Below are 25,960 nucleotides of genomic sequence, written 5' to 3'. Positions count from 1 at the left end.
CACTGGCTGAATATGTCTCTGTCTCTCTGATTTTGCTATTCTCCCCAGGCTTACGTAAGGCATCCAGCTTTCTTTTTTTTTTCACGTGTGTGGGCGATGCACTGATGCTCTCGCCAGCATTGCAGCGATGTGTGTGACTGACGTGCCGTGGGAGGGCATGTATAATTGAGGCGATAGAGGTGCTTCACTTTTTTATTGAGCCATGACCTCTAATACTTATCACACACATATCTTGACACTATATACACTCTTAGGAACAAGGTTCCACCCAGAACCATCCACCTCTGGAGAACCCATTTTGGGAAGGAAGCACGTTTTCCATTAAGAACCTTTTTCCTCTCAAAAAGGATTTTTGGAAGAAGATGTTTTGTAAGGATTGTTAATAAAAGCCATAAACTGGGATTATGAGCCATGAATGTTGTGGGTTGCGCTGCACCACTTCATCCTTTACGAGGCTCAGCAGGAACCCTGGGTGGGTTCTAGATGTTACCCTTGAAATATCAATGGGTTTTCTGTGGCCCACCAGTGGCACACTGTAGTTCAACCAGTGGCCCACTAGCAACTCCCGCCTTTCACTGCCATTGTCAGTTGTGCTACCGGTTATTTACGATAGATTAATGACTTTTTCCCCCCGCCCTACTCTGCCTCTGATTGGCTCGTACTTGTTGCGCCCTTCGCTGAATTTGAAAAAGATTTCCACTCAGATGTGGATGATTTCATAAGGAGGCTAGCCTTCTTGTATTGTGCTCTCATATACAATTACAATGTCCTGATTATAGGGGGGAGAGTTTATTTTAAAATGTAATAGGCACAATAATCAACAACAAAACTTAAAATGGTATTTTGATATTTAGTATCAACCTCTCATGGGGGGTTCTGGGTGGAACTTTCCACAGACGGTACTAGGTATAACCCACCCTCTGACAGGGTGGAACCATGTCCCCAGATTCTCTTATCGGGAGAGTCCTATATGGTCCTAGTTAGCACCTTTATCTGTGAGAGTGTATCCTGAGTTTACACAGTGGTTTATATGAGTCTGAGAGCTTTCACAAGAGGTTTAGCACTTGCTTTGCAGAGTAGAAGATGGCTGATGATGAAGCAGCTACTTAGCGCCATAATAAAACGGCGCTAAAACAATCCCTGGACTCACTGTTGGTGGCGGCTGCCTCGGGCCTGTTGAGCGAGCTGATGATAACAAAGCCGAAGCCTTCGCTCTCCTTTCGATTGATGATGACATCACTGGGTTGTGTGTTGGCGGCCGACGTCCTGTCTGAAGCGGCGGCGGCGGCGGCGTTGCCCATGCCGGCGTTGGGGGCCTGTGTCGCGCTGGTGCTGTTGGCGTACGTGAAGTCGCTGCGCGGGGAGCTGTGCTGCGTGGAGACGGAGCCCGGGCTACGGCCGTTCTCCGGACAGGACTCACCTGCAGGGGGCGGCAGAGAGCCGGGTGTTTACACAAAGACGGGACTGGAAGACGACGGGAATATTTAAAAGAGTTCAGTCCCTCCGCACCCCAACAACTTTGTACAGTCCCAATACAACAATGTGAAAATACTCTGTTATAAGCAAAAGTTAAACAATCAAAATGCTGCCTAAGTAAAAGTAGAAACGTGTTATTAATACAAAGTAGTCAAAGTACCAATTAGACAGAGAAATGTCCCCTGTGAGTGAGTTATTCGTACACATTCATCTATTAAACTGTACAACTTGTTACGCACTTATTTAGTTTAGTTCAGTGGTTCCCAACCTGGGGGTCGAGGCTCCTCAAAAGGGTCACAGGATACACCAGAGGGGCCGTGAGATGATTAAAGGGGCAGGACTGAAAAACTAAGTTCTGTGGCACAAATCCATGTTTTTGACTTGTCTCTGATATTAGTTTTCTTTTAAAAGTTATTTAAATGAAACCACTGCTTTACTCTTTAACACTGTGTTGAATTTGATAAAATTATCACACGTTTTTATGTAGAAATCTCAATCAAAAGCAGCCTGTCAATCACTTGACGTTCGTATTTATAAATGAAGGCACTTTAAGATTCCCAAACACTGTGATGTAAAATGAACCATGTGATATGTAATTGCTTTGGAAGAATCTAAGGATGATTCTGCATGTGAAAAAACAATTACTTTTACAGTCTACTCCTCCTGTAACCGCACAAGCTGAATCTCTTCCTTGTGAAGAATCAGGAATCAAACCGAAGACAGAGATACAAAACGGAAAAGCAGAAGCAACTGTCACAATGTGGTAACACGCATCATTAAAATGCAGCATTGCGTCAATCCAGCCAGAGCAAAAGCAGCTTTTAGCACCTCTTGCTTTTGTGTGTGTGTGTTCATTCTGGCACACGGAGCAATCAAACCCTCCGCTGATGTTTTGATAGCTCACTGAGAAGCAGCGTGACGGTTTCCCTCTAGTTAAACAGGTATATGAATTTAAACTGTTACTTCACCCCAATGCAAAGTCACAGCGAGGTTTGTCACTGTCAAAAGGTAAACATGTCGTGTTCCCGCTTACACACCAACAAGTGTCCAAATAGTTGTTAAGGAGAAAAATAGTCAAAAAAGAAGAGAAAGAATTGTGTAAATTGCGGGATGGTGGGTTCAGACAGAAGTCTGGGCAGACGGAGCAGAGAGTGGAGTCTGACACCTCGCAAAGCGCCAGTGGGAGTCAGACAATTAGGATGGAAGTAAGGGCCGCAGAAGAGGCCAGGCATGAGTCAGACAGTAGCCTTTGGTGAGGAGAAATTGACAGAGTGGGAAGAAGTGGATTGGTGAGAAGAGTGTGTGCATGTATGTGTGTGTGTGTGGGGAGGCAGTAATAATGAGAACAGGGGAGGCCGGAGTTCACAGGAGGAAGTGCCAAACCCAGTCTCCTGGATGCAATACAAAGAGACTTGAATGAGGACCAGAGAGCACCGGTGTGTGTAAGAACAAGAGTGGGCTGATGTGTTTTTTTGGGGAGGCTTGGGTGTAATTACTCAGAGAGATTAGCGCTTCAGTTTTCTGACTGATTAAATGCTGTTTCCTGAATCATTACAGGACAAGAGCGGTTGCAGGAGAGAGAGGAACGAAGAGAGGAATTCAATGGAAGAGAGAACGGAGTGAGCGGTAAGCCTCTGAGATCAATTTACAAACCACTATCCTAAAGCTATTCTGTGCAAGCATTGACCGTGTGTCCTTTAAAAGTCCACCCAAAATGACATTTGTTGACAATAAAGAAACTATAGAATAGAAAGATAAAAGGCTTTCTATTTAGAGGTCAATACGTCTCTCGAGTATTTCAAATATATTGTAAAACCGCTTCATGGAGGTAAATCTGTGGTAAGCTATGAGGTGTGACAAAAAATAATCCAACCAATAAAATCATCACAAACTATTTAAGTCTATCCAGCCTCTCGACACATTTTTCCCCATTTCTCTCCATGATAACACACTTATTGTCCGCTTTATCTGTCATTGGAGCATCGTGTAAGGTTAAGATGCTTAACATGCAATCACAACCTGGATCAAACTGGGAACCCGGTCACCGCGTGCATGTCATCACCATATGGCATCAATAAAGGCTAAAAGTTGATCTGTCATTGTTGATAATGTTTAAAAATGAAGTCCGTCACATTAAGTAAGTAAATCAAAGCTAGCAGCTTCCTTCCTGTTTGCTCACCTGCTCCCTGCACCCTCCTCCTGATGACCAGGTTCACCTGGCCGTTGCGCGCCGCCCCGTGCATCAAGTCAATGACGTATCTGTGTGGCTTCCCCACCACCGGGATCCCGTCCACAAACAGCAGCTCATCGCCGGGCCGCAAGCGCCCATCGAGGTCCGCTGGACTCTTCTCGATGATCGCCCCGATCAATATCTGTTATTACATGCAACAGACCGTTATATATACAGGAAGTGGAGCGCCGGTGGCTTTGGATGCTGGACTAGTCTGTGAGTGTCACGTGCAGTGGGTGTTAAGTCGGTGGTTTTAGTGATATAAATATAAATCGCTCAATTACATGATCGAAATATTTTGTTTTGTTACTTTAACAGACAGCAAAAGACATCAAAGCAGCCAGAGCCAGCACTCTCTCAGGGGTCAGAGGTTAGGTGGACACAGTGTGTGTGTAGCGGGGGTTAGAGAGGAGAAAATGACAGGGTTCCACGCCCATCGCCATACGAGCCTTCTCACGCGCCTCCGGACTCACAGGCTGCCCCGCCTCGTCCCCGCCCAACACCCGGAAGCCGAAGCCGGACTTCTGTCTGCGCAGGTGCACCTCCATGTCCTGGTACTCGGCTCCTGAAGCAACAAGACCACAGGCGCCGTTAAAATCCCGTTATTGCCTTACACTGCTTTCAGGTTATGCATGAGCAGTTAGATCTTTTAACAGCGTCCCTTGCAGAGCTTGAGGTTTTCTACCTGAGGAGTCCACGGGAAAAACTGTCCTCGGTTGGCCAGGCTCTAGAGAAAAAGACGTAGAAAGCACCCATAAACACAAAAGGCACGGCTATTGTACATACACAGACACCCACAAACACACACACACACACAGACAGCAAACACATTCTCCCGTAAAAGGCAGAAAGGCGCTGCCTCAGCATTAACGTCACCGCAGAATTTCAGCATCATCCATAAAAGTCGGGAAATGCTTACGGCGTGTAATATACCCATCTCTTATTTACAGAGTGAGGTGGGATGCAAGCACTGATCTGCAATCAGGGGCTTCGCACAACGCCGCGATCTGCAAAATGAACTCAATTGCAGACAAGTGGCTGAAAATGAAAAATTGATTCCAATCGTAACTGTTTTAATCACACTGAGCGCTCTGCTGGGACGCAGCAGGGAGAAGGAAAAAATCACGGCTGCAGACGGGAGGAGTGACACAGCTGTTTCCACAGAAACCACGCGCAGCGCTTCCTATCCAGGAAGCTGGTTCTGCAGGAGAGTAACGAGGCAAATACTTTAAACTGCAGTCAGAAATCACGTTAAATGATTTTCACGCTAATCAGGCAAAAAAAGTAAAATGATACTGACAAACTGATCTCGCCTCAAGGTCCATTTCATAGCTGTCACCATTTTAAAGCAACAGATCTACAGCAGTTTGCTCCATTGTCAAGATTTGTAGATGTTTTCATTTCTTCTCTCAGCACTTTAAGGATTTCTTGTCCTTTCTCGCTTACAGCTTGTATATTTATTGACGATTTTTGGTCGACTTAAGCTACAGTGTATCAGATAAAAGGTCAGACTTCACAGCTGTGTGTGTGTGTGTGTGTGTGTTGAACAATTCTGCCACCTACAATAGCCACAGTTATTTCCAAAATCAGTAACCTGTTATTCTGGGTGATCCACAGATGACACTGTGATAAGTCATAAAAGGGACTATTTCTTCAGTAGAAAGTAGTTCCACTGAAAACCCCCCAAAAACTTTCAGCCTCTACCACTCAAGATTTTATTAAACCCAACCTGTTTACATAAATGCTGACATTCAACCAGTGCATTCAAATGAAGCTACATTAGCAAAGAGGTAGCCTGAGGTTGTGATGCGGCCCAAAAAAAAGCTCACACCAGCGACAGGGGGCAAGTAGAGCATTCCTAAAATCTGTCTGCGCCTATTCCCCGCTGAGCCTCACCAGACTCGACCCCTGACCTTTTCGTCGAGAGGAAGACAACAGCGAATGTCACACTGATCACGGTACATCCACGGCGGAGGAGAAGGGAGCGACAGAAAGACAAAGAGCTTTGAAAAGGAGACTTTCTGACAGCCACGTCCTCTTGAATAACAGGTGCCTTTCAGAAGAATGAACACCGGTCCTGTCTGAGGAAACTTTCACTCTTTCATGTCAGCCGCGGCCTCCTCAAAGACGACAAGAAAGGCGCAAAGAAAACGCAACTCATGCACGCAAAACAAGACTTTCATATTTGTAATTATATATTATATATATAATTTATATTCATTGACTCCTGAATTAGACGTGTCATACTGTACGGTTGAGGAGACTGTATTCTGTGTGGATTTAGAGGTTTTAGAAAACTATAAAGTCCCACTATGTGCTCAGTATTTAATCAGATAATGTACGTATTTCTAGACTCAAACTTCACTACCATTGGACACTAATTTCTTTGTAATTTTATGATATTCTTTTTTTTTTTGGCAACCTGTGTGGAGGTTATATTATACAATTAGACACATTACACATGGTTGATATTTTGCTGCCGACATTAGTAGACTAATCTTTAAACTAGAATTTAAACCGTCATGTTGGGAGATGCAATCTAGAGACGGTGTATTTAATTAAATTTACAAAAATAACATTTTGTAGTAGAAATTCAAGACCTACATTTTTAAACTTTCTATGGGAGGTGGGCTGTGGAGACTTGAACTCACGACCTCAATGTTTCTATATTTCTTCTAAAATCCTTGCTACAGCCCTGAATACACATCCTCCCATAACAAAAACATATATAGTTGCTACTCTCTAAAATTCCCACAGGCCTTTAAGAGTTTTTATGGTGCATACTGATGAAATCCTAATAAGAAAAAAATTACTTTCTCCACATTTTACAAGTCCGGAGATGGTAATAATACTGGCTGCAAAGCATTATGTCCTGAAGAATTCAGCTGCTGTATGGAGTGTTTATTCATGAACACATCTCCATTAACGACGTGAGCCGGCAGGACGTCGATGTCTGAATGTAAAGATCCGTCCAGTCAGTAAAAACAGCCGATAAGTTTGTGTGGGCATTTAAACAAAAGACTAAATGAATGAGCAGCTGCAGATGCTAATAGAGGAATATATCTGATGATTGGGTTGAATACAACTATTTTTGAGGGTTACAAGTGTGAATGAAATGAATGTATATATATATTTTTTCTCTTCTTTATATCAAATTAATTATCTGATTTAATTGGTAAGAATTCAGGATAGGAATATATAAGCATTATGCTTCTACCGATACCTTTTTAGTCTTTCTTTTTCTGTATATTAGATTGTGGTTTTACTTATTGTATTGCATGTAATGATTGACTGAATAAAACTCAACTCAATAAGATCTTTCAGTTTGGTAGAAAAGTCCAGCTCAAAGGAACAAGCTTTTTTTTACGTTTTTTTGTGGCAAACAACAACAAAGAATCTCCATTTGTGAGAAAAAGATAAACACATTTTCACTACTCCACCTTCCAGTTAGAAGTCCATCTTACGAGCTTTTACCACGCTACACCTGCATGATGAGCTCTGGTACTTACGCCTACTCTCATAGATAGCCCTGGACTTCTCATAAAGGTCATAGGGGTCTGGTTTAGCCAGGGCCGAGGCCTCGGAGGCCGAGTCTGGGACCGAGGCCCTGTGCAGATGGTGGGTTGGGAAGGGGGCGTTGTGGGGGATAACTGGGGCTGACAGGCTGGTCTGTGCAGGGCTGCACGGGCCCTGCTGGGACTCCCACTGCTCCAGCACCTGCAAAGCACAGCAGCGGCATGAGGAGTCAATATTTCACGACCACCTTTTTTCCCCATTCGTGACAATGGGTTTTAGGTCGGTAACCATGACAGACTTAAAGACTTTGGACCGTTCGCTAATCCCCACCACTCTTGATTACCGTCACTGGTCCTGTCAAGCCTTCTGCTCTCGCACAGCACGCATGCAGTTTATGGCAGATTCATCACTCATAATTTGCAGTTCCGAGTTGATTTTATCAGCTGTAGCTCGCTTCATAACCGGATGCTATACTGATTAAATTAGCTTGTGTTAAAAAATTGAATCTTTCTAGATTAGTCTTTTAAAAAAGGACCTTAAATATGCACATGAGGCGACATACATGATAAACTGCTAAATAATTGAGGCTAAAGCTCCCAGGCAAAAATAATAATTAATCACCACCCTCAGCTGCTGATGATCCACACAAGATGGATTCAACCAGTTATTCCTGGAATTACATAGAATATTATTAATACAAATGTAATTTTGTTCATTTCAACAAAACCCTTAGTTTGGATGCTCATTATAGAAAAACAACTTACTTGGACAAACAACAGTGCATCATAGTAGATTTATGCTTTAATGTTGGTATTGCTAAACAGTAGCTACACTTCATTTTGACTAGAAAAAGGGGATTTGGGGATGAGAAACATTAAATGAAGGGTTTTACAAACAAGTTTGGCTGCGTTAGTTTCTCTTTCAGTACCGCGATAAGCGAACATTTAGTATCTGCTGAATCAATAACTTCTTTTAAATCACTTCTTAAAACACATTTTTATAGAATTGCTTTTAAGTGATGTCATCCTTTTATGCAGTTCTTTTGTTCCCTTGGTTTTTGTTTTGTTTATTTTATTTATTTATTCGTTTGTTTTCTATTCCATTTGCTCTTTTTGGTTATTTGTTTGGTTTTGTTGTATTCATTACCTTTATGGTATGGTCCTTTTCTGTTTACCGGTGTTGGCGTTATCTATGACTGTGCTTTGTTTCTCTGTAGAGCACTTTGTAAACTTTGATTTTAAAAGGTGCTATATAAATAAAGTTATTATTATTATTTAGTTAACGCTAGCTAAAAACAAGTCCTTGCCATTGAAATAATGCTCGGTCAGCAAAGCCAGTTAGCTGGGCATCTTAACTTCTTTTTTTTATATCTTACGTTACAGCCAATAAACATTAAGTTTACTACCATTTTTACTCTTGGGTCTTTGTGTTTTTACCTGGGAATAAAAAGTATTTAGCGTATCGTTCCATCGCTCACATCGTGTGGCGGAGAAGCCCAAAGCTTGACAGGCCTAAGCTGTGATTGGACAGTAGCCGTTGGGAGGAGGGGTTTAGTGAACGATCAAATCCTGGTCGGCAGACGGGAGGCCGGACGGTTAACGTTAGTGAGGTTAGTCGTTAAAAAAACAAAGCAAAAACAATTCCAGCCGCTAATCTAACTGCAGTGTGTTTTAATGAGTGAATGGAGAGGAACAAACAGAAGGACGTGACAGACAGAGAAACATGGCCTTAGTCTGGAGGGGAGTTTGTGGACGATGAGGATCATTTTGAAATGATCTTATTGGCCAGTGCATAAGCTAGCCTAGTACATAGTATATAACACCTAATTTACATAAGTTTCATCCACAGACACATTTGGAAATGCGCTGTCAAGTGTTTGAGGCGTCGCCGACAGTTTTGACAACACCAGTCAGTCAGAGTGTCGGCCTTGATGTGTCAGATAAGTCGGGCCGCCTGAGTCACAGCACGACACCGAGCAGATAGCCAAGATGACACGTTGACATGTCAGAAAGCACGAGGAGACGGATCCGGAGTTTTTCTTTTCTTTTTTAAAGCGAGACGGTCGAGACCGGCTGCACATGGCACGCTTTCATACGGAGAATTACAGGGCATCTGGTTCAAGATGGACCGAGAATACATATCGACTTCATAAAGGCGCCGGAGCGGAATCAAAAGTGTTTCCACTCTTTGTGGTTTCACTCTCGCCTGCTATTGATGTGCAGCACGTCTGCACAGGGCAGGCTGCTGAGACGGGGGACCTTGTTAAAGCCGGGATTAGACAACTGCATCCTGATCTCTCTTTCGCTTTCTCTCTGCCTCTTTTTGTCTGTTTGATGAAGACTATTGAGGCGTGCACACGGGCTATAATGGTCAGATGAATAGAGGGCACGGCGGGCAGCTCTCCTTTATGCGACAACATCACTGAACAAAAACACCTGCACAAGCTCCCACATTAAGTAGCTGTTACGTACAGGACTGGATATGACAGACGGATCTCAATACGCTCTCGCAAGCTATACAGCCTGAGCTCAACTGCAGGTCGACATGACAATTAGGCAATTCCCCGTTCCCTTATTAGTCAAATTCTTCCATATTTCATTCCCAGAGTTGCAGAAGTCTTCTTGTAACAAATGATACCCAATTAAACTGAGAGTGAACTCTGGTGTGCGGGGGTTCAGCAGCTGGGGGAGAGGTGGGGCGGCCAATGAATGAACACTGGGGGGCCGAGAGAGAGGGAGATGGAGAGAGAGAGAGAAGGAGAGGGAGAGGGAGAGACAGACGCTCTGCTACTTTGTGACGTTCAAAGCGCTTTTTTCCTCGGCGCTCAGAATTTCAATTACTCTGCGGTGGATATTGATTTAATCGAGATCGGAGCAGGGACGATGAACAATTGGGAGGAGGATTCCAGGTGTCTCGAAAGCTTACACGACGGGCGTTTCCTGTGTCGCGTGTGTTAGTCGTGATCTGGATGGAGGACGACATGAGACTCGGGTCAGAGCAGCGGCCGGGAGAGGACGTCCAGGCATGAAATGGATTACACACACATAGAGAAACAAAGAAAGATGTGGCACTCGCGTGTAGGCAAGTGAGTGAGGCAAAACACACATGAAGACAAAGTGAAGAGTTGGATGGAGTTGTTTTTTTCGTGTGCTCAGGGACAGCAGATGATACTACAGTTGAATGCTTATGGTGGAAGAGGCAGCAGAAGAGGTTTTTTTGCATAATGTGACAAAAGGAAATGAAAGCAAAATGCAAAAAATGTTACAAAAAAAAAGAGAAAAGAGGGATGAATGCATCGTGGCCATGCCAAAGCAGTTTGAAAGGAGGCCTAGCAGCACTTTGGCTGTCGAATATCTCCAATGCCCTCAGTGTGGATAACCCTGAAGGCGCTATTCAGGCTGTGAATCAGCTCCGACTTGCGGGATCAAGAGACAAGTTATGTTATGAGCAGGCCACTTGACCTTTTCTTGTCCTGTGGCAACGAAGAAGGGCCGATATCAAGGGCTAGCTGTTGGAAAAGCCACGGACGTGTAGTGAATCATCAGTCGAGTTAGTGCAGCGAGGGAGGGATTGAAAAGTAATTTCCAGATCTCACAGACGTGTAAAATAAAAAATTAAAGTCATTCTGATTAGCACATAGAGTATGCACACCGCAGCCACTGGCACTAAAGTAAAAACTGTATATTAATGATTTAAAAAGCAGAAATGGGGACAGTCCGAGTTTTGGAGGCTGGTGCGTGTTACCTGCTTAGCGGTCTTCCAGGGTGAATAGTGACCTGCAATGTTGAGAGAACAAAAAAATGCTTTAGACTGAAAAAGATGGTGGAAAAACAGATCATGAGACGGGTGGATTAATTTCAGCAGCGAAAGCCAATTCCAGGGGGTTTATGGGGATATTAAAATGAGGAAAAAGAACACGATCAACAGAATTACAGATAAACAAAAGGGAAATAAGAATGGGACATAAAAAAGTGTTTGTGAACGGTGGAGAGGACAAATAAAAGCACAAAAGCAGGAGACACAAATAAATATCTACGAGGCCCCAAATAACTGTGAAGCTGGAGAGATGAAATCAGACTATTAAAGGAGCATGATAACACAGTATGAGATGATATTGAACTGATGGAGTTGATTATTAAACATGACAGTGATCAACAGGTGGCATAAGTGATATGAACTCATGATTTTAAAGGCAGCGATGAATTCATCTTTATTATTTTTTGTAACGAGTGTGATTATATTTTCTGTTTTGGGGATTTTAGGGGATCTCACATTTTCTGCATTGAGAATACTTTTTATTTTCAATGAAGGAATAAATGCACAGAAATCATGATATTCATGATATTTAACCAGAATTAAGGGATTATTTGGCCACTTGGGTGTCACAGAAACAAGCTGCAACAAACGTATTGAAATGACACCATTAGATCACATCCCCAGTTATTGTGTGCACCGATTTAACAATACATGCAAGTACAATGCTAAAACAAACAAAAACAAGAATCTTTTCTTCCTGTAAAACAAAATATGACCTGAGAAACAATTTCAACCAATAATATCATGACATCATGAAGGGAGGTGTGCGTGGAGCCACGGCCCTCTGTAGCTCCATGTCGTGCTAGCAGAGAGTTTTTGTTGAAAATATTGAAACAATGACAACTAAACTGAACTAAAACAGCACAAATAGTACAAAAAATGACTTGTGATCTAGTCCTAATATACAGAGCTGCTTTAAAAGTGATCCATTCTTTCCTTTTCCCCGTGTGCAACTTAACAAAACGTCCATCTATTTCAACCAAAGCTTCATCATCTATCAGCTCCACAACAACTGGTTTTCTATTCTCACCGTTACCAAAAGAGGCATTTGCGGATCTATCATAAATCTGCCAGGGGCCTCGGCCGTGTCAATGAAAAGGCAGCGGGATTTAGAGAATGCTTTCACTTAAGTGGGTTCAGGACGACTGTACCTCACAATAAAGTGGTTTCGGGTTGTAATACAGCACAGCGAGCTAAAGGGCACGCCTTCTCCTATGACTTTCCCATTCATCTGGCTTTGACCTTTAAAAAAGGCACGGCATTTTTTTGCCGTTTACACCGTTGCTCAAGCACAACAGCCAGACGTCTATCGTGGATGGGGAATAGAAACAATCAGCACAAAGCGAAACAGTAGCAGCTGTACGCGATACAAACAGTAAAGTAAAGCAATGAAGCATCCAGCGCCGTTTCTATAAGTCAAATCCAAAGGAACATGTAAAAAAATAAAAAAGAGGATTCAATTCCTCTCCTTCCCGCCTCCCTTCTGGGACGCTAGGGGCATATGCAAATGGAGAGATCGAATTATGGGGTGACCGCTCGAATTATGCGCCAGCCTTCCCAGTGTCGGCGCTGGCGAGGCTCCAATCACACCAGTCAAAAAACATTCGTCCCACTGAGCCGCCAGTGGAATGAGGGCAACAAACAAAAGCAACACAAAGAAATTCTGAAATATTTGTCCGACTGTCAGCCTCTCTCAGTCAAAATAAGCCAAACAGGATTTATATTTATTGAACAGCTGAACATCTGAAACTCAAAAGGACATTCTGAAAAGCAAGGGACAGAGGGGATTTTTTTTCTTCCCAGAGAAGGTCAATCAATGAAAGGCTTTTCTGTCCAAAACGCCGACGTCAGAATATCTTAATATTAATAAAGACGACGACAGAGCGGCCCACAGAGGAGGCGACAGAACCTGAGATGACAAAAAAGGAGGAGGCGCTGGAGCAGGCATCGCTGGCCGAGGTGATCCTCGGGGGTAGAGTCGCTGTTCACTCAGGCGTACCGGACATTTATTTAGACGTGGGTGTCAGAGTGCCCCGTGGCTGAAAGTTGAGAAGGGGGCGAGAGACTACAAGAGAGTGTGAGAGAAAGAGAGAGTGATAGGAGCTGTCCGTGGTGCTGAAAGCCCTGACACTCACTGCTAAGCAGACTTGTCAGCTCCACTGTACACGAACCCCGTGGTGTCAAACTTGCACTTAGCTTCTGAGCTCACAGGTGGCTCGTCCTCCTGTAGGTGTCACCTTTCTGTGATGCGTTTAAGGCCAGGAGGGCAGAGCACCTTTACTTATTCAAGCTGCATAATAAGAGGGCGAAAGTCCCAAAATGAAACCGATACGCGTTTCACCCTTCCTCCCCCACCAACCTCAGCCCTGGCAGGTAATGATGAACGGGATCGGTTGAGGTCGTGCCTCGTTTTTCAATTTCCGCCCCAAAAAAACTCCAATTAAATAGTTCTGAACTGAGAGCCTTTCTGCTCCAATGATGCCAAAAAAACTAAACTGACAAAAAAGCATTTGGCTACATTTCTTCACCCTTACAAAACATACACATCTCTTTCATTTCAATGAGAGGCTAATACTGGCCCTTCAAATACTCAAATGAGATGAGGCTAGCACTAGAATAGTGCTTCAATCTTTCAGCCCGTTGTGGATACGCATCTCCCTTTCACGAGGGAGGCTGGCAGCTTCACATCCGCGGCAGGAAACCGATTCTGTCCACTTCCATTCAAAAGCCCGTTCACCGTTCTCGGAAACCGGCCTCGATGAAGTGGTGTGGAAAACTAATTATTTGCAGGGTGCACGGTTGATTATGCATGATTCTTGAGGCTCAAAACGGCACAATTTATTTTACCGCGCTCATGCGACACCGTAGGTAATCAGTCCAAATCCATTTAAACTCAAATAGGAGCGCTTGATTTGTTTAAGAGGCAGGCAAGGTGAGTGTTTCCACTCCTCCCGAACACAGGGAGGAAATACGGAGCCTAACTTCTGCGTCTGGGATCTAATTGTTCATGGCAATGGGGCTAAACACCATTAGCTTTGTTTAACTCTTTCTATTTCTGATCTAATCTCTGCATCTCGTCCGTCATGCACGAGGCTCGGCTGTCTTCGGTCGCTTCGGTATTGATCCCTGACGGGCGGCCCCTTCGGGTTTGGTAGGTACAGAGCTGTAAGCGTGAACATGGCCGACAGTCTGTGGTCTACTGGCAGAGAGCCGACATCATCACTCCCCTGCTCTCTCCTCCCGCTCTCTTCCTCCCTTTAGTTTCCAACTATCTTGCACACACACATCCAATGAATCACTGTCTAGTTACACATCAATTCCCCGGGAGGCTGGAGCAGCCTCGGTGAATCAAACCCTCCTTCTTCGTCTTTTCTTTCTCTGCAAAAGCAGACCTTCACCTGAGGTCCGCATTGGTTGTTAGAGCGGCCTCTGGCCATCCGTGTGCACACGCCAGATCTCAGGTGAAGGGTCGGGCCAGGCAGCTGATTCATAATGTACAATTTACCCATGATACTACGAGCGAGGGAGTTTATGTAAGAGCGCGGGGGCTTGTGTGCAGAAGGCTGCCTTGGGAGGTGTGCGAAGAAGACGAGGAAAGTGTGTGCCTGGCTGCCTTGTGGAGGTGTGTGTGTGTGTGTGTGTACAACCTGCGTGATTCAAACCATGTGGCTCGGCGTTTGTGCGAGTGTGTGTGGGCGGGCTGCAGGGAGGGAGAATGCGGCCCGTTAGAGGAAAGCTAAATGGACGAGCGTACACGGGAACGAGCTGAAAGTCTAATTACAGCGCTGTGTGTCTGCTGGTGTGGCAACGAGGACACAGGCTGTTAATGGTCCAGATAGCCACTAATGAGGCTGTCTGCCACACACACACACACACACACACACACACACACACACTAATTACCGGTGATGAGAGGCAGAGTGCCCATTTGTTGGGCAAAACCGGCTCAGGAGTCAAACTCAAATTTAAAGGATGACTAAATATCATAACTATATTATGAGCAGGAGCTTTTCAAGGTGATGGGGCTTGGGTGTTTTGATCATAAAAGGCTCAATGTTTGGACAGTGGAGATGCCCCAGTCACGTTTTTGCAACAGACACCGACTTCCGATACACGGCCGATACCGATTGTTCCGTTTTTGTTTTGGTTTTGTTATAGCAGCTGGTAAACAAGGCTCATTATACCTCGTAACTTTCCATAAAGGACGCTTAATATACTACGTCACTTGCACTGACACCACTGTCCCGAAAAATCATATCTACCGGCATCCAGAAGTCGGTGTAAACAGTCTAAATTCCTAAATGTTCTTTATTTTTGTTATTTTCATTTATAATGGTATTTGTGTGACAAAACGCAATTCAACTGATTTAAAAAAAATCTATTTTTAAAAAGGGGTTTTATGATCTATCTATTGCTGTGAAAACTTCCTGATCAAACATTCAAGTTTCTCACCAAAACTGCATTCGACAAAGATTGCATTTGATCATGATAATGTCATAAATGACTTTCCTCCCAATGAGCAACCGCATGTGAGGCTTCTGGCCTCATACACGCATGCACACGGTTGATGCTTTCATGCTTGTGTTTACCACAGGTGTGTGGTACCTGGCCTTTGTATGCGAAGTGTAAAAATAACAAAAGAGTCAAAGAGTCGAATTTCCCCTTGGGGGAAATGGAAAATGGAAAAAGGACTCGCATTGTGTCGTTCCTTTCTCGTCTCTTGACCACTCCAAGCGCTGTACATGTTACCATTTACCCCCCCCCCCCCCCCACACACACACACACACACACACACGGCGGAGGCAACCTGTGCATCAGGAGCAACAGTAAATAATGTCTTCTTCATTCAAGAAAAAAAACATGTCAATAAGCGTGGCCCAGATTCACATTTACAAATTTAACGCAGCTTCTCGGATGTAATCGAGACTGCTGCAATAATGAGTTAATCCATTCGTGGACTGATTCGCAAGAAGAAGAAAAAAATGTGAGAGACAAGAGAGTCAAGGTTGTAAGAAGCTGCCACTTTTGTTGATGACGATGATACCTGTGCCTCAGAACCACGCTGGCGATGATTCATTGAGGCTAAAAAACATCCTGTGCTCTATGCATTACAACAACAAGTCTGCTGCTGCTCTTTTTTTGGGGCTGTTTGCTGTGTCCATGACAACATAAAGCAGAGCGAGACGATCAGAGGCAGAAGCACGCCGGCTCTCCGTTTTGAATTCAGTTGTGTCCCGGCCATCGCAGCATTTCTCTGCTCCTTTCCATCTCCAAGAAGGGACTTCTCACCTCACTTCTCCTTCCTCTCTGTGTCTTTGTTCATTCTACATGTCCAGAAAGCTGAAGCAAAGACCGGCGTGTGGGAGAGAGACCTGTAATTATTGACGAAGCTCAATCTGTGAACCTTCCTCGCCTCCCCGGGAGCCATTTGTGATCTTTAAAATGCCATTACAGAGTGTCGTTGGATTGTGGGAGTTGTGAGGGCGTAAAATGCTGCCAACTCCTCCTCTACTTGACTGTGTGTGTGTGTGTGTGTGTGTGTGTGTGTTCTCCCTGAGACCAGATGCTAAGAGGTGGTAGCTCTGTCCGTGTCCGCAGCACAAAAGGTCTTTAAAGTCTTTAAAAAAATAAAAACAGCCAGGTCAATTAGACCGTGTGGCCAGTGTCCAGCGGCCTAACGGCCGTGTGTTAAGGGCTGAGACATCATTCCTGCAGCATGGTGACAGTTTTATTGGCTTGGCTAAACGCTCGAAGCTCGCCTTTCTGAGGAAGTTGGTTGGAGCGGAGAAAGAAAATCAGCCGCCACTTAGACCCCGCAGTGGTTGCTGGGAGTTTGACAGAGTTCCCACTTTAATACACGGTGTTAATGGTACTGAAAGTGTTGGCATTGTACGTTTCTGCAAACCACGAGATTATAGAACGCTGACGTTTCTGAACCAGAAAACGGTTTCATATCAGCCTCGCATCAACACACAATGCAACGTGGGGGACACTGGGAACGCTTGGTTTAGGTTGGCAAAAAAACATAATGGTTTGTGATCAAATAATAACTACTGTAACAACATCACTAGGGTTAATAAATAAATACTTTTATACGCTTTGTAACCGGCAGAGCAACGTTTCACGACAAACAGCGGCTTATTCGACTCGTCCACTACCTCTCCCCTGCTCTTAATGGACCTTCTCCCCACTCTAATATGCTTATTCATTATCAATTATTCAGATGATTATCTTTCAAATTAATGAAATGGTTTAGTCTACCAAATTTGGGACGTACTTAAAAGGCCCCGGCTCGCAGACTCAGAAGTGCTGATTCCGCAGTAATACCATCCTCTGCCTCCTCAAACCAAAAGGCTCAAAGAGGTAAACAACATTTGAGGAAAGTTTCAAACATTCTTCCAACCAAGCAATCATCTAATAACCGACTGGATTCCCCTGAAGTTGGGAACCAATGCTCAAACGTCTGCCTGTACGCATAAAAACATATAAACATCACTGTATTTCCATGTTAGAGTGTGTGAGAAGAGAGAAACAACTAAAAAGGAAAAAGTCACATTAAAAGACTTTAAGAAAAACAACAAATCATTAGCTTTGCCACATCAAACATCTGGATATGTGTTTATCTCCATCATGAAGAAAATATTAGTTGAGGAAAAGACTTTATTGTGACCGTTTTTTCTCCCAGGAGGGTCGGACGTCTCTGATCTTACCGAGCTGTGTTTCCTTAAAACCCCAACATACCCAAGTGGGATATGTGTCTCCTTTTCTTTGCCTTAGTCATTCCTACAACACGGACGCAGTTCATTTATTTTCCCCACCTCTTGCACCCACAGCTTGTCAAGTCACAGGAAATCAACACAAACAGATGTGACACTGCGCCCTGGCTTATTGTTGCGCGGCGGAGCTAAACCACATCCAGATTTGGAATAATGAGATGAAATATTGCATGTAAATAAGGTTGCCGTTTCCTCCACGGCCCAACGGGCTGCTTTTTATATTGGGAGCGCTCGTTTCGACCTTCTAAAGCTCCGCCCGCGAGTGAAGAACCACGGACAGATGGCGGGAGCGCTTCACCGCTAGCTTCCTGCGCAGATGGGATTCTGTGTGTCGACAGATTGGAGATTTCTGAGGTGGTGGCACGAAACTTTTGACCTCTCCCATGTGTGTAAGTGTGTTTATATGTTGGCAGATGACATTTTAGAGGTCCTGGTTTAGATATATTTATATTTATTAAGAAAATCCTCACTGCTCAAAGCTCATTTCTTTGTTCTGTTTCCCCTCTTCCTGTTAGTTGGCTCCCCTGCTCGCTGACAGAGACACGGGCAGCCTAATAAAGAAATAAACGGTAATAAATCTATTCAGAGGGCGCCGCTGACCTTTGTGGACGAGTCTCAGTGGTGTCTGTGGCACCGGCCAGTTGGCATTATGATCGGTATGTGACATTACACAACACAAAGAGGCAAAATACAGAACATTACAAAGCGGTTTCACACAAAAGCAAGAGCAGCGTTGGGTTCCCAATCCAGTTGCCTTGGCTTCCCGGCTCGCACGACGCATTAGCGTGAGCGCTAAAGGTCACGTGTGGAGAGGATGCCAAGAGGAAGCAGGGACAGGTAAACTCAGAGAGGGGGAATCATTCGACAATGCTTAACAACAAGGTTTCAGAGACAGCCGCTGTTGCCATTTCTCGATTTTAATTAAAATCCAGCGGTTTAATCTTCAACGTCGGAGCTTTGACGCGTGTCATCGCTGGCAGATGAACAACCTCAACAATTTGAGAAGAAGGCGAGCTCAGTTTGTAGGCAGATCACAGCGTACACACAACTTTTGTTCTGCCGTTTGAACCATGCACACAGTTCTGGGAAGACGTGCCAGCGAAGCTTTCTTCTTTTTCTTTTCAATGTCAAAAGCATCGCCGTGAGACGTTCGCTGTCTGGAGACAACACCGGTATCTGCTGCTTCACACTCGCGGAGCCGGAAACTGTCGGCTACCGGTTGATTCGGCAAATCACAAACCCGTGTGTGAGTCACCACCGAGTGCGGTGCATAACTAGGATTGTCAGAGGGCCACAAATTCGGAAAAACACATGGTGGAAAGCACTTCAGGGCCATTTGCAGTTTAACAGTGTTTTCGTGGAAAAACTGCGTTACTCTTGACAGGCCTTTTTTTTCCTCTTTTCTTAAAAGGTACAATTTGTCATACATTTGAAACGGACGTGAAAAAAAAACATCTATCCATTTAGAAGTGACTTTGAAAATAACCTCAAAGCTGCAAGAAGCATGCACCTCAATGAAAGGCTATTTGTTGACCACTTTGTGTTACGGGTCGGTGAGCAGAGCGGAGCGGAGCGGCCTCCACTTTAGTGAAGGAAAACTGTTTTCTCCTTATGTAAAAAAACAATGGGAAGGGCCCTTGAGAAGAGCTATTGTTGAGCGCTGCAGGACTGCAGATTTCTGCAGCCTTTGGACACACACACACACACGCGCACACACACTTGGCTACAACAATAAAACATGACATAGATGAATAGGCGGACAGACATGCAGCTCGAAAGGCAAATGTGGAGAAGAGCCGGAGAGATTCGAGGGCTCGCGTCGAGCCAACAATCCTCCCACCATCGCCGCCTGCAGCCATCCGTCTTACCTGTTCCCCCCCTCTGCACCACCAGGATGGTCTCCGTTCCCACGGCACACTCCTTGAGAAGCTCCACCACCTGCGTGTGCACGAATCCCTGCACGTGTTGCTTGTTAATCTCCACAATCAGGTCGCCCTCGCACAGGCCCGGGCAGCCCTGGGGCTCCAGCACCTGTTTGACCCGCTGGCCCGTCGCGCTGTCCGCGATGGTGAAGCCGAAACCCTCGCCGCCCTTCACCATGGTCAGGGTCAGCAGCTCCCCCTGGGTGGCCCCCGAGGACGCCATGGAGACGCTGTCGGGCGGCGTGGTGCCGGTGGTGGGAGGAAGCGAGCCGTCTAAGTGGGTGTCGCCCGGGTGAGGGGTGAGCAGCTGCGCGTTCACCGGGTCCTGGCCGGGGTCGGCGACGAAGCGGGCCGTGCGGGAGAGATAGTCCAGGTAGTTGTCGTAGCCCGTCCGGCCGTTCACCATGATGGGCCGCTGCTCCATGATGCCCAGCGGGGAGATGATGGTGGTGGTGGTGGTGTTGTTGTTGGCGTTGGCAGCTTCCTCCGGGTCGAAGGGCAGAGGGTAGCCACGGCACAAGACCAGGGTGACGCTCTGGCCAATCGGCACCGACTGGAAGAGTTTGACCACGTCGGCGTGGGTGGTGCCCAGGACGCACACGTCGTTGATGTAGACGAGGACGTCACCTGGACAGACGGAAAACACGGTGGTCAGGTGTGAAGGCCGGGACACGGAGATTCATACTGAAGCTACAGAAACTTGAGGAGCATAATAACCGAGAAATGACAAAAAAAAAAATCAAACCGTCGAGTATGAAGCTCAACAGTTTCCTAGACAACGGTGTTTTGTCAAAAGAGACAGTGAGACAGTGGAAACAGACAGGAAAGAAAAAGGGAGAGAGGGAAATGAAATGTTCCCTGACTGACGATCCCACCAGAAATAAAAACTAAATCTAAAGTATGAGTTTTAACCACGGCGTTACCAATATGCCAGGAGACAGGGAGGACAACAATATGATGTCATTGTTTAACATTTCCCCACAAACAAATAGATTTGTAAGACCTCCAAGGCCCTCTCATGATTAGTGAAACAAGACTAAATTAACAGGAAAGGAAATGGCATCGTGTTGCAAATTGTTGCTTAGAAGTTGCACATTTGGTGAAACCGATGCCACTAGTGTAGTCATTCCCAAAGAGCCTGGGTCGGGACCCACCGGTGGGTCGCAGGAGATTTTATTAGGCCAAAATTTGTTGCTGATTTTCTTCCATAGTCTTTTATTCAAGATGTATATCTGCAGTACACCTTTCAGCCACACGAGGAAGCCTGAATGTTCGTATCGCTCCGATAATTGAAGCCTATTTATAAACACGGAATCTAATAAGAAAAGCTAGCGTGCATTCTGTTTACTTTCCTGTTAACTCGGCCTTAATGCATTCATTTGCTGTCATGTATAAAGTACTTAACGTGTGTATTAGTTTTCAGTAACACATGCAACCTATTTAACTATTCCTGATAACACCAGGCGACGCAGAAATGGGCGTAAAAACTGGTCAGGAGCGTTTATTTACACACATATCTGCTCTCTTCTTTTATTATAGAGAAGGATTACTGGGAATCGGGTCGTGATGCTTTGTCATTGTTAAAAAGTGGATCCCCAGATACAAACTTTGGGAAACACTGCATTTAAAAGGACAGAGTTGGAGTTGGTTATGACGATGTCTAATATACCCACTTCAGGAGCGCCGCAGTTGTGGGAACGCTTTCTTTAAACAACATAAACCGTTCAAAGTTTAGCAGCTGCTGCTGTAATAGCTACTTGATTATCTTAGAATTAGAATATGCATAGTAAACGACCCGTAAAGGAAACTCTAAATGAGAAACTGCATTGAGTAACAGATGCTGGTGTTGTACCGTAGGGCTGAGGCTGTCTGCAGCCATTCTAGTGCTCAATCAGCAACGCCTCTCCTTTGATTTCACTTTCAGCTATAAACAGTTTCTCCAGAAAAACATTACCACAGATAATGCCTTATCTCCCTTTCAAGTGTAAAATGGAACGGATGACAAGTGGCTGAAATGTTTGCCTTTCATGGGGCCAAGTGCTTTTATTTGCTCCCTGCAATATACTGCGCCGTAGATTAAAAAAGAAATAGCTGACAATTAAATGTTCCCACACAAAAAGCGCTCCACAGGCTTATCTTTGTCTCAACCGGATTACTAAATATAGTGTTTTGTGCTCCGCTGTGCAGGCGCCACGCAGCTTTTTAAAAAACACCGGGCACACAAGTGGGAACACAAGGCACGATCCACTTTAAAGTCTGACAAACAGCACTACTCTGGGTTGATTATAAAACAATTATTTCCTAATTGCAGGTATAATCGTCGTGCTCTTTAGAGCGAGGGCAGGGTGGGGGGAGAAAGTGAAAAACAAAGATCTTTCATCATTAATAAGGAAAGCATGTGCTTCCGTGATTGACCCTCACCTTGTTTTTTTTTTGTCATTTGCATTTTTTGATCATTTAAATGTATTAACATTAAACGACGTGGAGGCGAGCCGCTGACCCCTCTGAGTGACAACGGCAAGTTGAGATATCACCGAAAAGGTTCACTCGCCGTCGACTGTGTCGCCGAGTTTAAACGCTCTGCCGGTATTGACGGCGCGAGCTCACACCTCGAGGCAACGTGATGTGAGGGACTTTTTAATTAATCCGGGTAAACGCGGACGACATTTGCCTTGAGCACTAGTGTCAGAATCAATAGTGGAGAGCACGCTGGCAGAAAACAAATGCTGTGGTGCCGTGACCTCCAAGCGCCCTCGCCGAGCCCAGAGATCTCATTCTTTATGACCGGTGGGGGGTGAAAGGGGGGGGGCAATGCAGCAGACAGGTTTTGTTTGATGTGTTTATGTGCCAATGTTCAGTGACATCTGCCTCTGAATCTTCTGTCACCACCCCCACAGTACAATGGCAGTGAATTGAGATTTATTCATTCTTCACTAATCGAGCCACTACGTCTCCATCGATCTCAACGCAGTGAGCGCCGCAGATTAAATGAATCTCAATCTCAAACAAAAACTCTGAATCCGTAGACGCCAGCAGGGCTCAGGTGAAAAACATGTATTTCTGTTGTTTAGGTACAATGAAGTGAACCGAGACAAAAGCAACACACTCACGGCCGCTAAGCAGTCCCCTCTCCATCTGCTGTAATCCCTCCTTTAGGTCCCTTGCATCCTCTAAATCACACCGAGCTTAACCGTGAACACCACACTCGCTGGGAACAAGGCCCACGTTGCTACTCCATCTTTCAACGTCCCACCCTGGAATATTCCTCATGACATAGTCATCTCCGGCTAACGGGACTCCGTCGACATAACGAGCGTGCCGGGTTAACTGAGGTGACATGTGGTCCAAAGTGCACCGCGGCCGTGACTCGAATAACCAGAGCAGCGCTGGTTCAAAACGATCCCTCTCTGAGCGAGGCCCGATTGCTTGGCCTCCGGTGTCACTGCTCGCTGCTTTCTGGAGAGACGCTCGTCAAAGCGGCTCGACACCGACGCCTCCTGAGCAGCGCGCCAAGTGTGAAGTCGATCGGATTAGCGGCTGTCGAGGAAAATGTGTAATAAATATGTCCCATACATCTCCAGTCGCTCTTCCTTTATCTGTTCTTGAGTGAACTGTGGCGAGCTGAACCCCGGCACGCCGCTCGGTCGTTGTAACAGCTAATAGAGGACCGCTCTCGGTACTCTCCGCAGTGTGAACAGAACACGCTACCTATAATTATATCCCATAGACCTCAAGAGCTCGCACTCGACCTTGGGGCCTCGGCAATACGGCCTCGCCGGGCGTGAGGATGATTGGAGGAGAAACCCAAAGGACAGACGAGACGGAGACCATCTGAGTAAGATGACAGGGAGATGATGATGGATGTAAACGGCTGCTGAAGCAACATGCATTTGGTACGGTCTCATCAGGAGTCAGGAGAGTGGTCTGTTTACTCCAATGTAAGCTGAGCTTTTTAGCGAAGCAAACAGACAGTTAAATGCCTCATAATTCCCGGACACCCATCTCTACACTGTAGATAAACAGAGAGGGATGTGTCTTTATTTCCATGGATCATTAACTCGAAAGGATGCTGACTATACTGGGACATGAACCACACTTAAAACTAATAGGAGTAACGCTACAAAAGTGAGTGAAGTTTGACGTGTAGATCACGTGTGAGAAACTGTGTTTTTGTAGAATATACACATGTTGAATGTTTTATGAGGACAAATGCCTCCGTGTCTGATCTTATACAAATGGAGCACACGCTGTGATAACGCTGTGAGTTGCAGCAGTTAGAATCTCCAGTTTTCAGCATATTGTACCAACAAACCCACTGAATTTTGTATTAAACTTTGCCTCTGGCATTCAAGCGAAGCCTCTCCACTTCAAGCTAGCGCAGCTCAGCTCTGTACTCCACAAAAACATCACAGCTAACACCTCACACTCCTTCTGCGGAGGAAACACAAAACACACAATATCCTGCCTGGACAAAACTGCACTGCATGTGGTCCACCAGTCATAAATCAGTAAGTCCCGTCTATAAGAGAACATGAACATGTTTTCCCTGGTGGTGTAATCACGCAGCAATGAAAGAGGAAAAGTGGCACAAATTATATATCTGGAATTGGGAATTTCACACCCCTGTTAGTCCTGGTTCTACGTCCGCGTGATCTCTGAGTTACTGTGATGGAGCTCGCTCTGTTACTGCAGAAGTAGGACACAGAGTCTGCGGAGGCTGAGTGGGGGGGGGATGGAGGCTGGATGTGAGCTCGAGATGGAGAGGAGCTGAAGGGAGGATGCGGTGGAGAGGAGAGGAGACGTGGGGAGAGGAGGGGTGTAGGATAGTCGAGATGTGAGAGGGATTTGTTAGTTATTTCTGGTGAAAGAATAAAAGAAACAGAGCGAGGCGGGGATGAAAAGACTGACCCTGAACATGTTTTATAAGCAGCGTTGTCAGGACAAGCTTTATTACTCATCAAGGGATCTGTTTTGGAGCGCGGTGCCGACACATTTGTAAAGAAACAGACATTAATGACCCAATGTTCTGCAAATAGTCACAACTGCAATCTATTAGAGCAATTCAAAAGTTTTTTGAAGCAGAATACCAGCTTTACCACAGATCAAACTCCCCGACTAGCTTACTTTACCTGTGATAAACGACCACCGTAAGCTCCGCGTTGGCTCCAGTGTGTACGGATAGAAACATCACTGCACGCTGACAAACCTGCTAGTCCCGTTCCCTTCTTAAGTACAGCGTCTCTGTCCCGGTGTGTGTGTGTGTGTGTGTGGGTGTCTGTGCATTTGTGTGCGTACGTGCTGCAGTTCCACCCCCATCATGTGGCCACAGCCAGGAGTTATGGTGCCCAAGTCCCTCTCATGATTAATGACCTGGAAGGACCAAACTCTGCAGTTGGTGCACAGGCGTGTGCACACACACATACACACACACACACACACCTGCAGAGCGCACACAACCTGCACCTGCACACGCACATGCATGCAATGTGTGCAACATGCATACATCCATGCACTTGTCGCCACTTCATCTTTAAATTTGGGTGTGTTTTTTTGGAAATTCACTGTCTAGGCTTCAGGGCGGTTAAAAAAAAAGGCGAAATATGAAAAATGTGGAGCTTAACCCTGTTTCTTTGGATGTTTGCTGATGAATGGACCAGATACGACAAACCTGGAAGAACCACACTTACTTTGTTATGCTGACATTCACGGGAATTTGTGTAATTCTCTGGAAATTCTCTCTTCAGTTTCGCTTATTTTATCACCTGTGCTATTTAAAGTATCTTGTGCAAATGCATGCCAGCCATGTTTTCAGGAGGAATTTCATCATTTTTGAATAAGCGAGGATACGTTTCTTTTGCCCCTGTCAGGTTCTCGTTTATTGAGCTGCATTTGAAGGTTGTTCCTCGACTGTGTGTGCTCTCATGTGGCCATGTGTTTAGTATTTCACTCCCCCGGGTGTCTCAAGAGTTCATGGTTAAATGAAGGATCCATGTTTATTTGTTGAGGCCTACCTGTGACCATCTTTCTGTCGGCTGCGGCAGGCCCATCGGGGATCACGCTCTTGACCTGGAGGAATTCGTCCGGCTCGTCGCCTCCGATTATAGTGAAGCCGAAGCCCATGTTGCTCTTTTGGAGTGACGTGGACAGGAAACTGCCTTTCAGCTGAGTGGGGTCCCGCGTGAACAGCGGCTTCTCTATAAAGGACACATAAACAAACAAATTAA

General features: G+C 45.3%; 1 protein-coding gene across 1 annotated transcript in view; it reads right to left on the bottom strand.

The window, feature by feature from the left end:
• magi2a (membrane associated guanylate kinase, WW and PDZ domain containing 2a) overlaps positions 1-25,960 on the bottom strand; it is a gene marked incomplete at its 5' end in the record, with an annotated part of 181,374 nt that overhangs the window by 12,183 nt on the left and 143,231 nt on the right. Inside the window, 8 exons of the mRNA XM_079236290.1 lie at positions 1,151-1,420; positions 3,656-3,848; positions 4,156-4,271; positions 4,392-4,433; positions 7,216-7,423; positions 10,967-10,998; positions 19,683-20,363; positions 25,748-25,930. Of these exons, the coding sequence (XP_079092416.1) occupies positions 1,151-1,420; positions 3,656-3,848; positions 4,156-4,271; positions 4,392-4,433; positions 7,216-7,423; positions 10,967-10,998; positions 19,683-20,363; positions 25,748-25,930 (1,725 nt within the window). The remainder of the gene's footprint in view (positions 1-1,150; positions 1,421-3,655; positions 3,849-4,155; positions 4,272-4,391; positions 4,434-7,215; positions 7,424-10,966; positions 10,999-19,682; positions 20,364-25,747; positions 25,931-25,960) is intronic.

This window comes from Taurulus bubalis (assembly GCF_910589615.1).
Source record: "Taurulus bubalis genome assembly, chromosome: 20".
In the NCBI taxonomy this organism is placed as follows: domain Eukaryota; kingdom Metazoa; phylum Chordata; class Actinopteri; order Perciformes; family Cottidae; genus Taurulus; species Taurulus bubalis.
The sequence above is the reverse complement of the archived record's forward strand: the minus strand, read 5'-3'. Positions and strand labels throughout refer to the sequence as shown.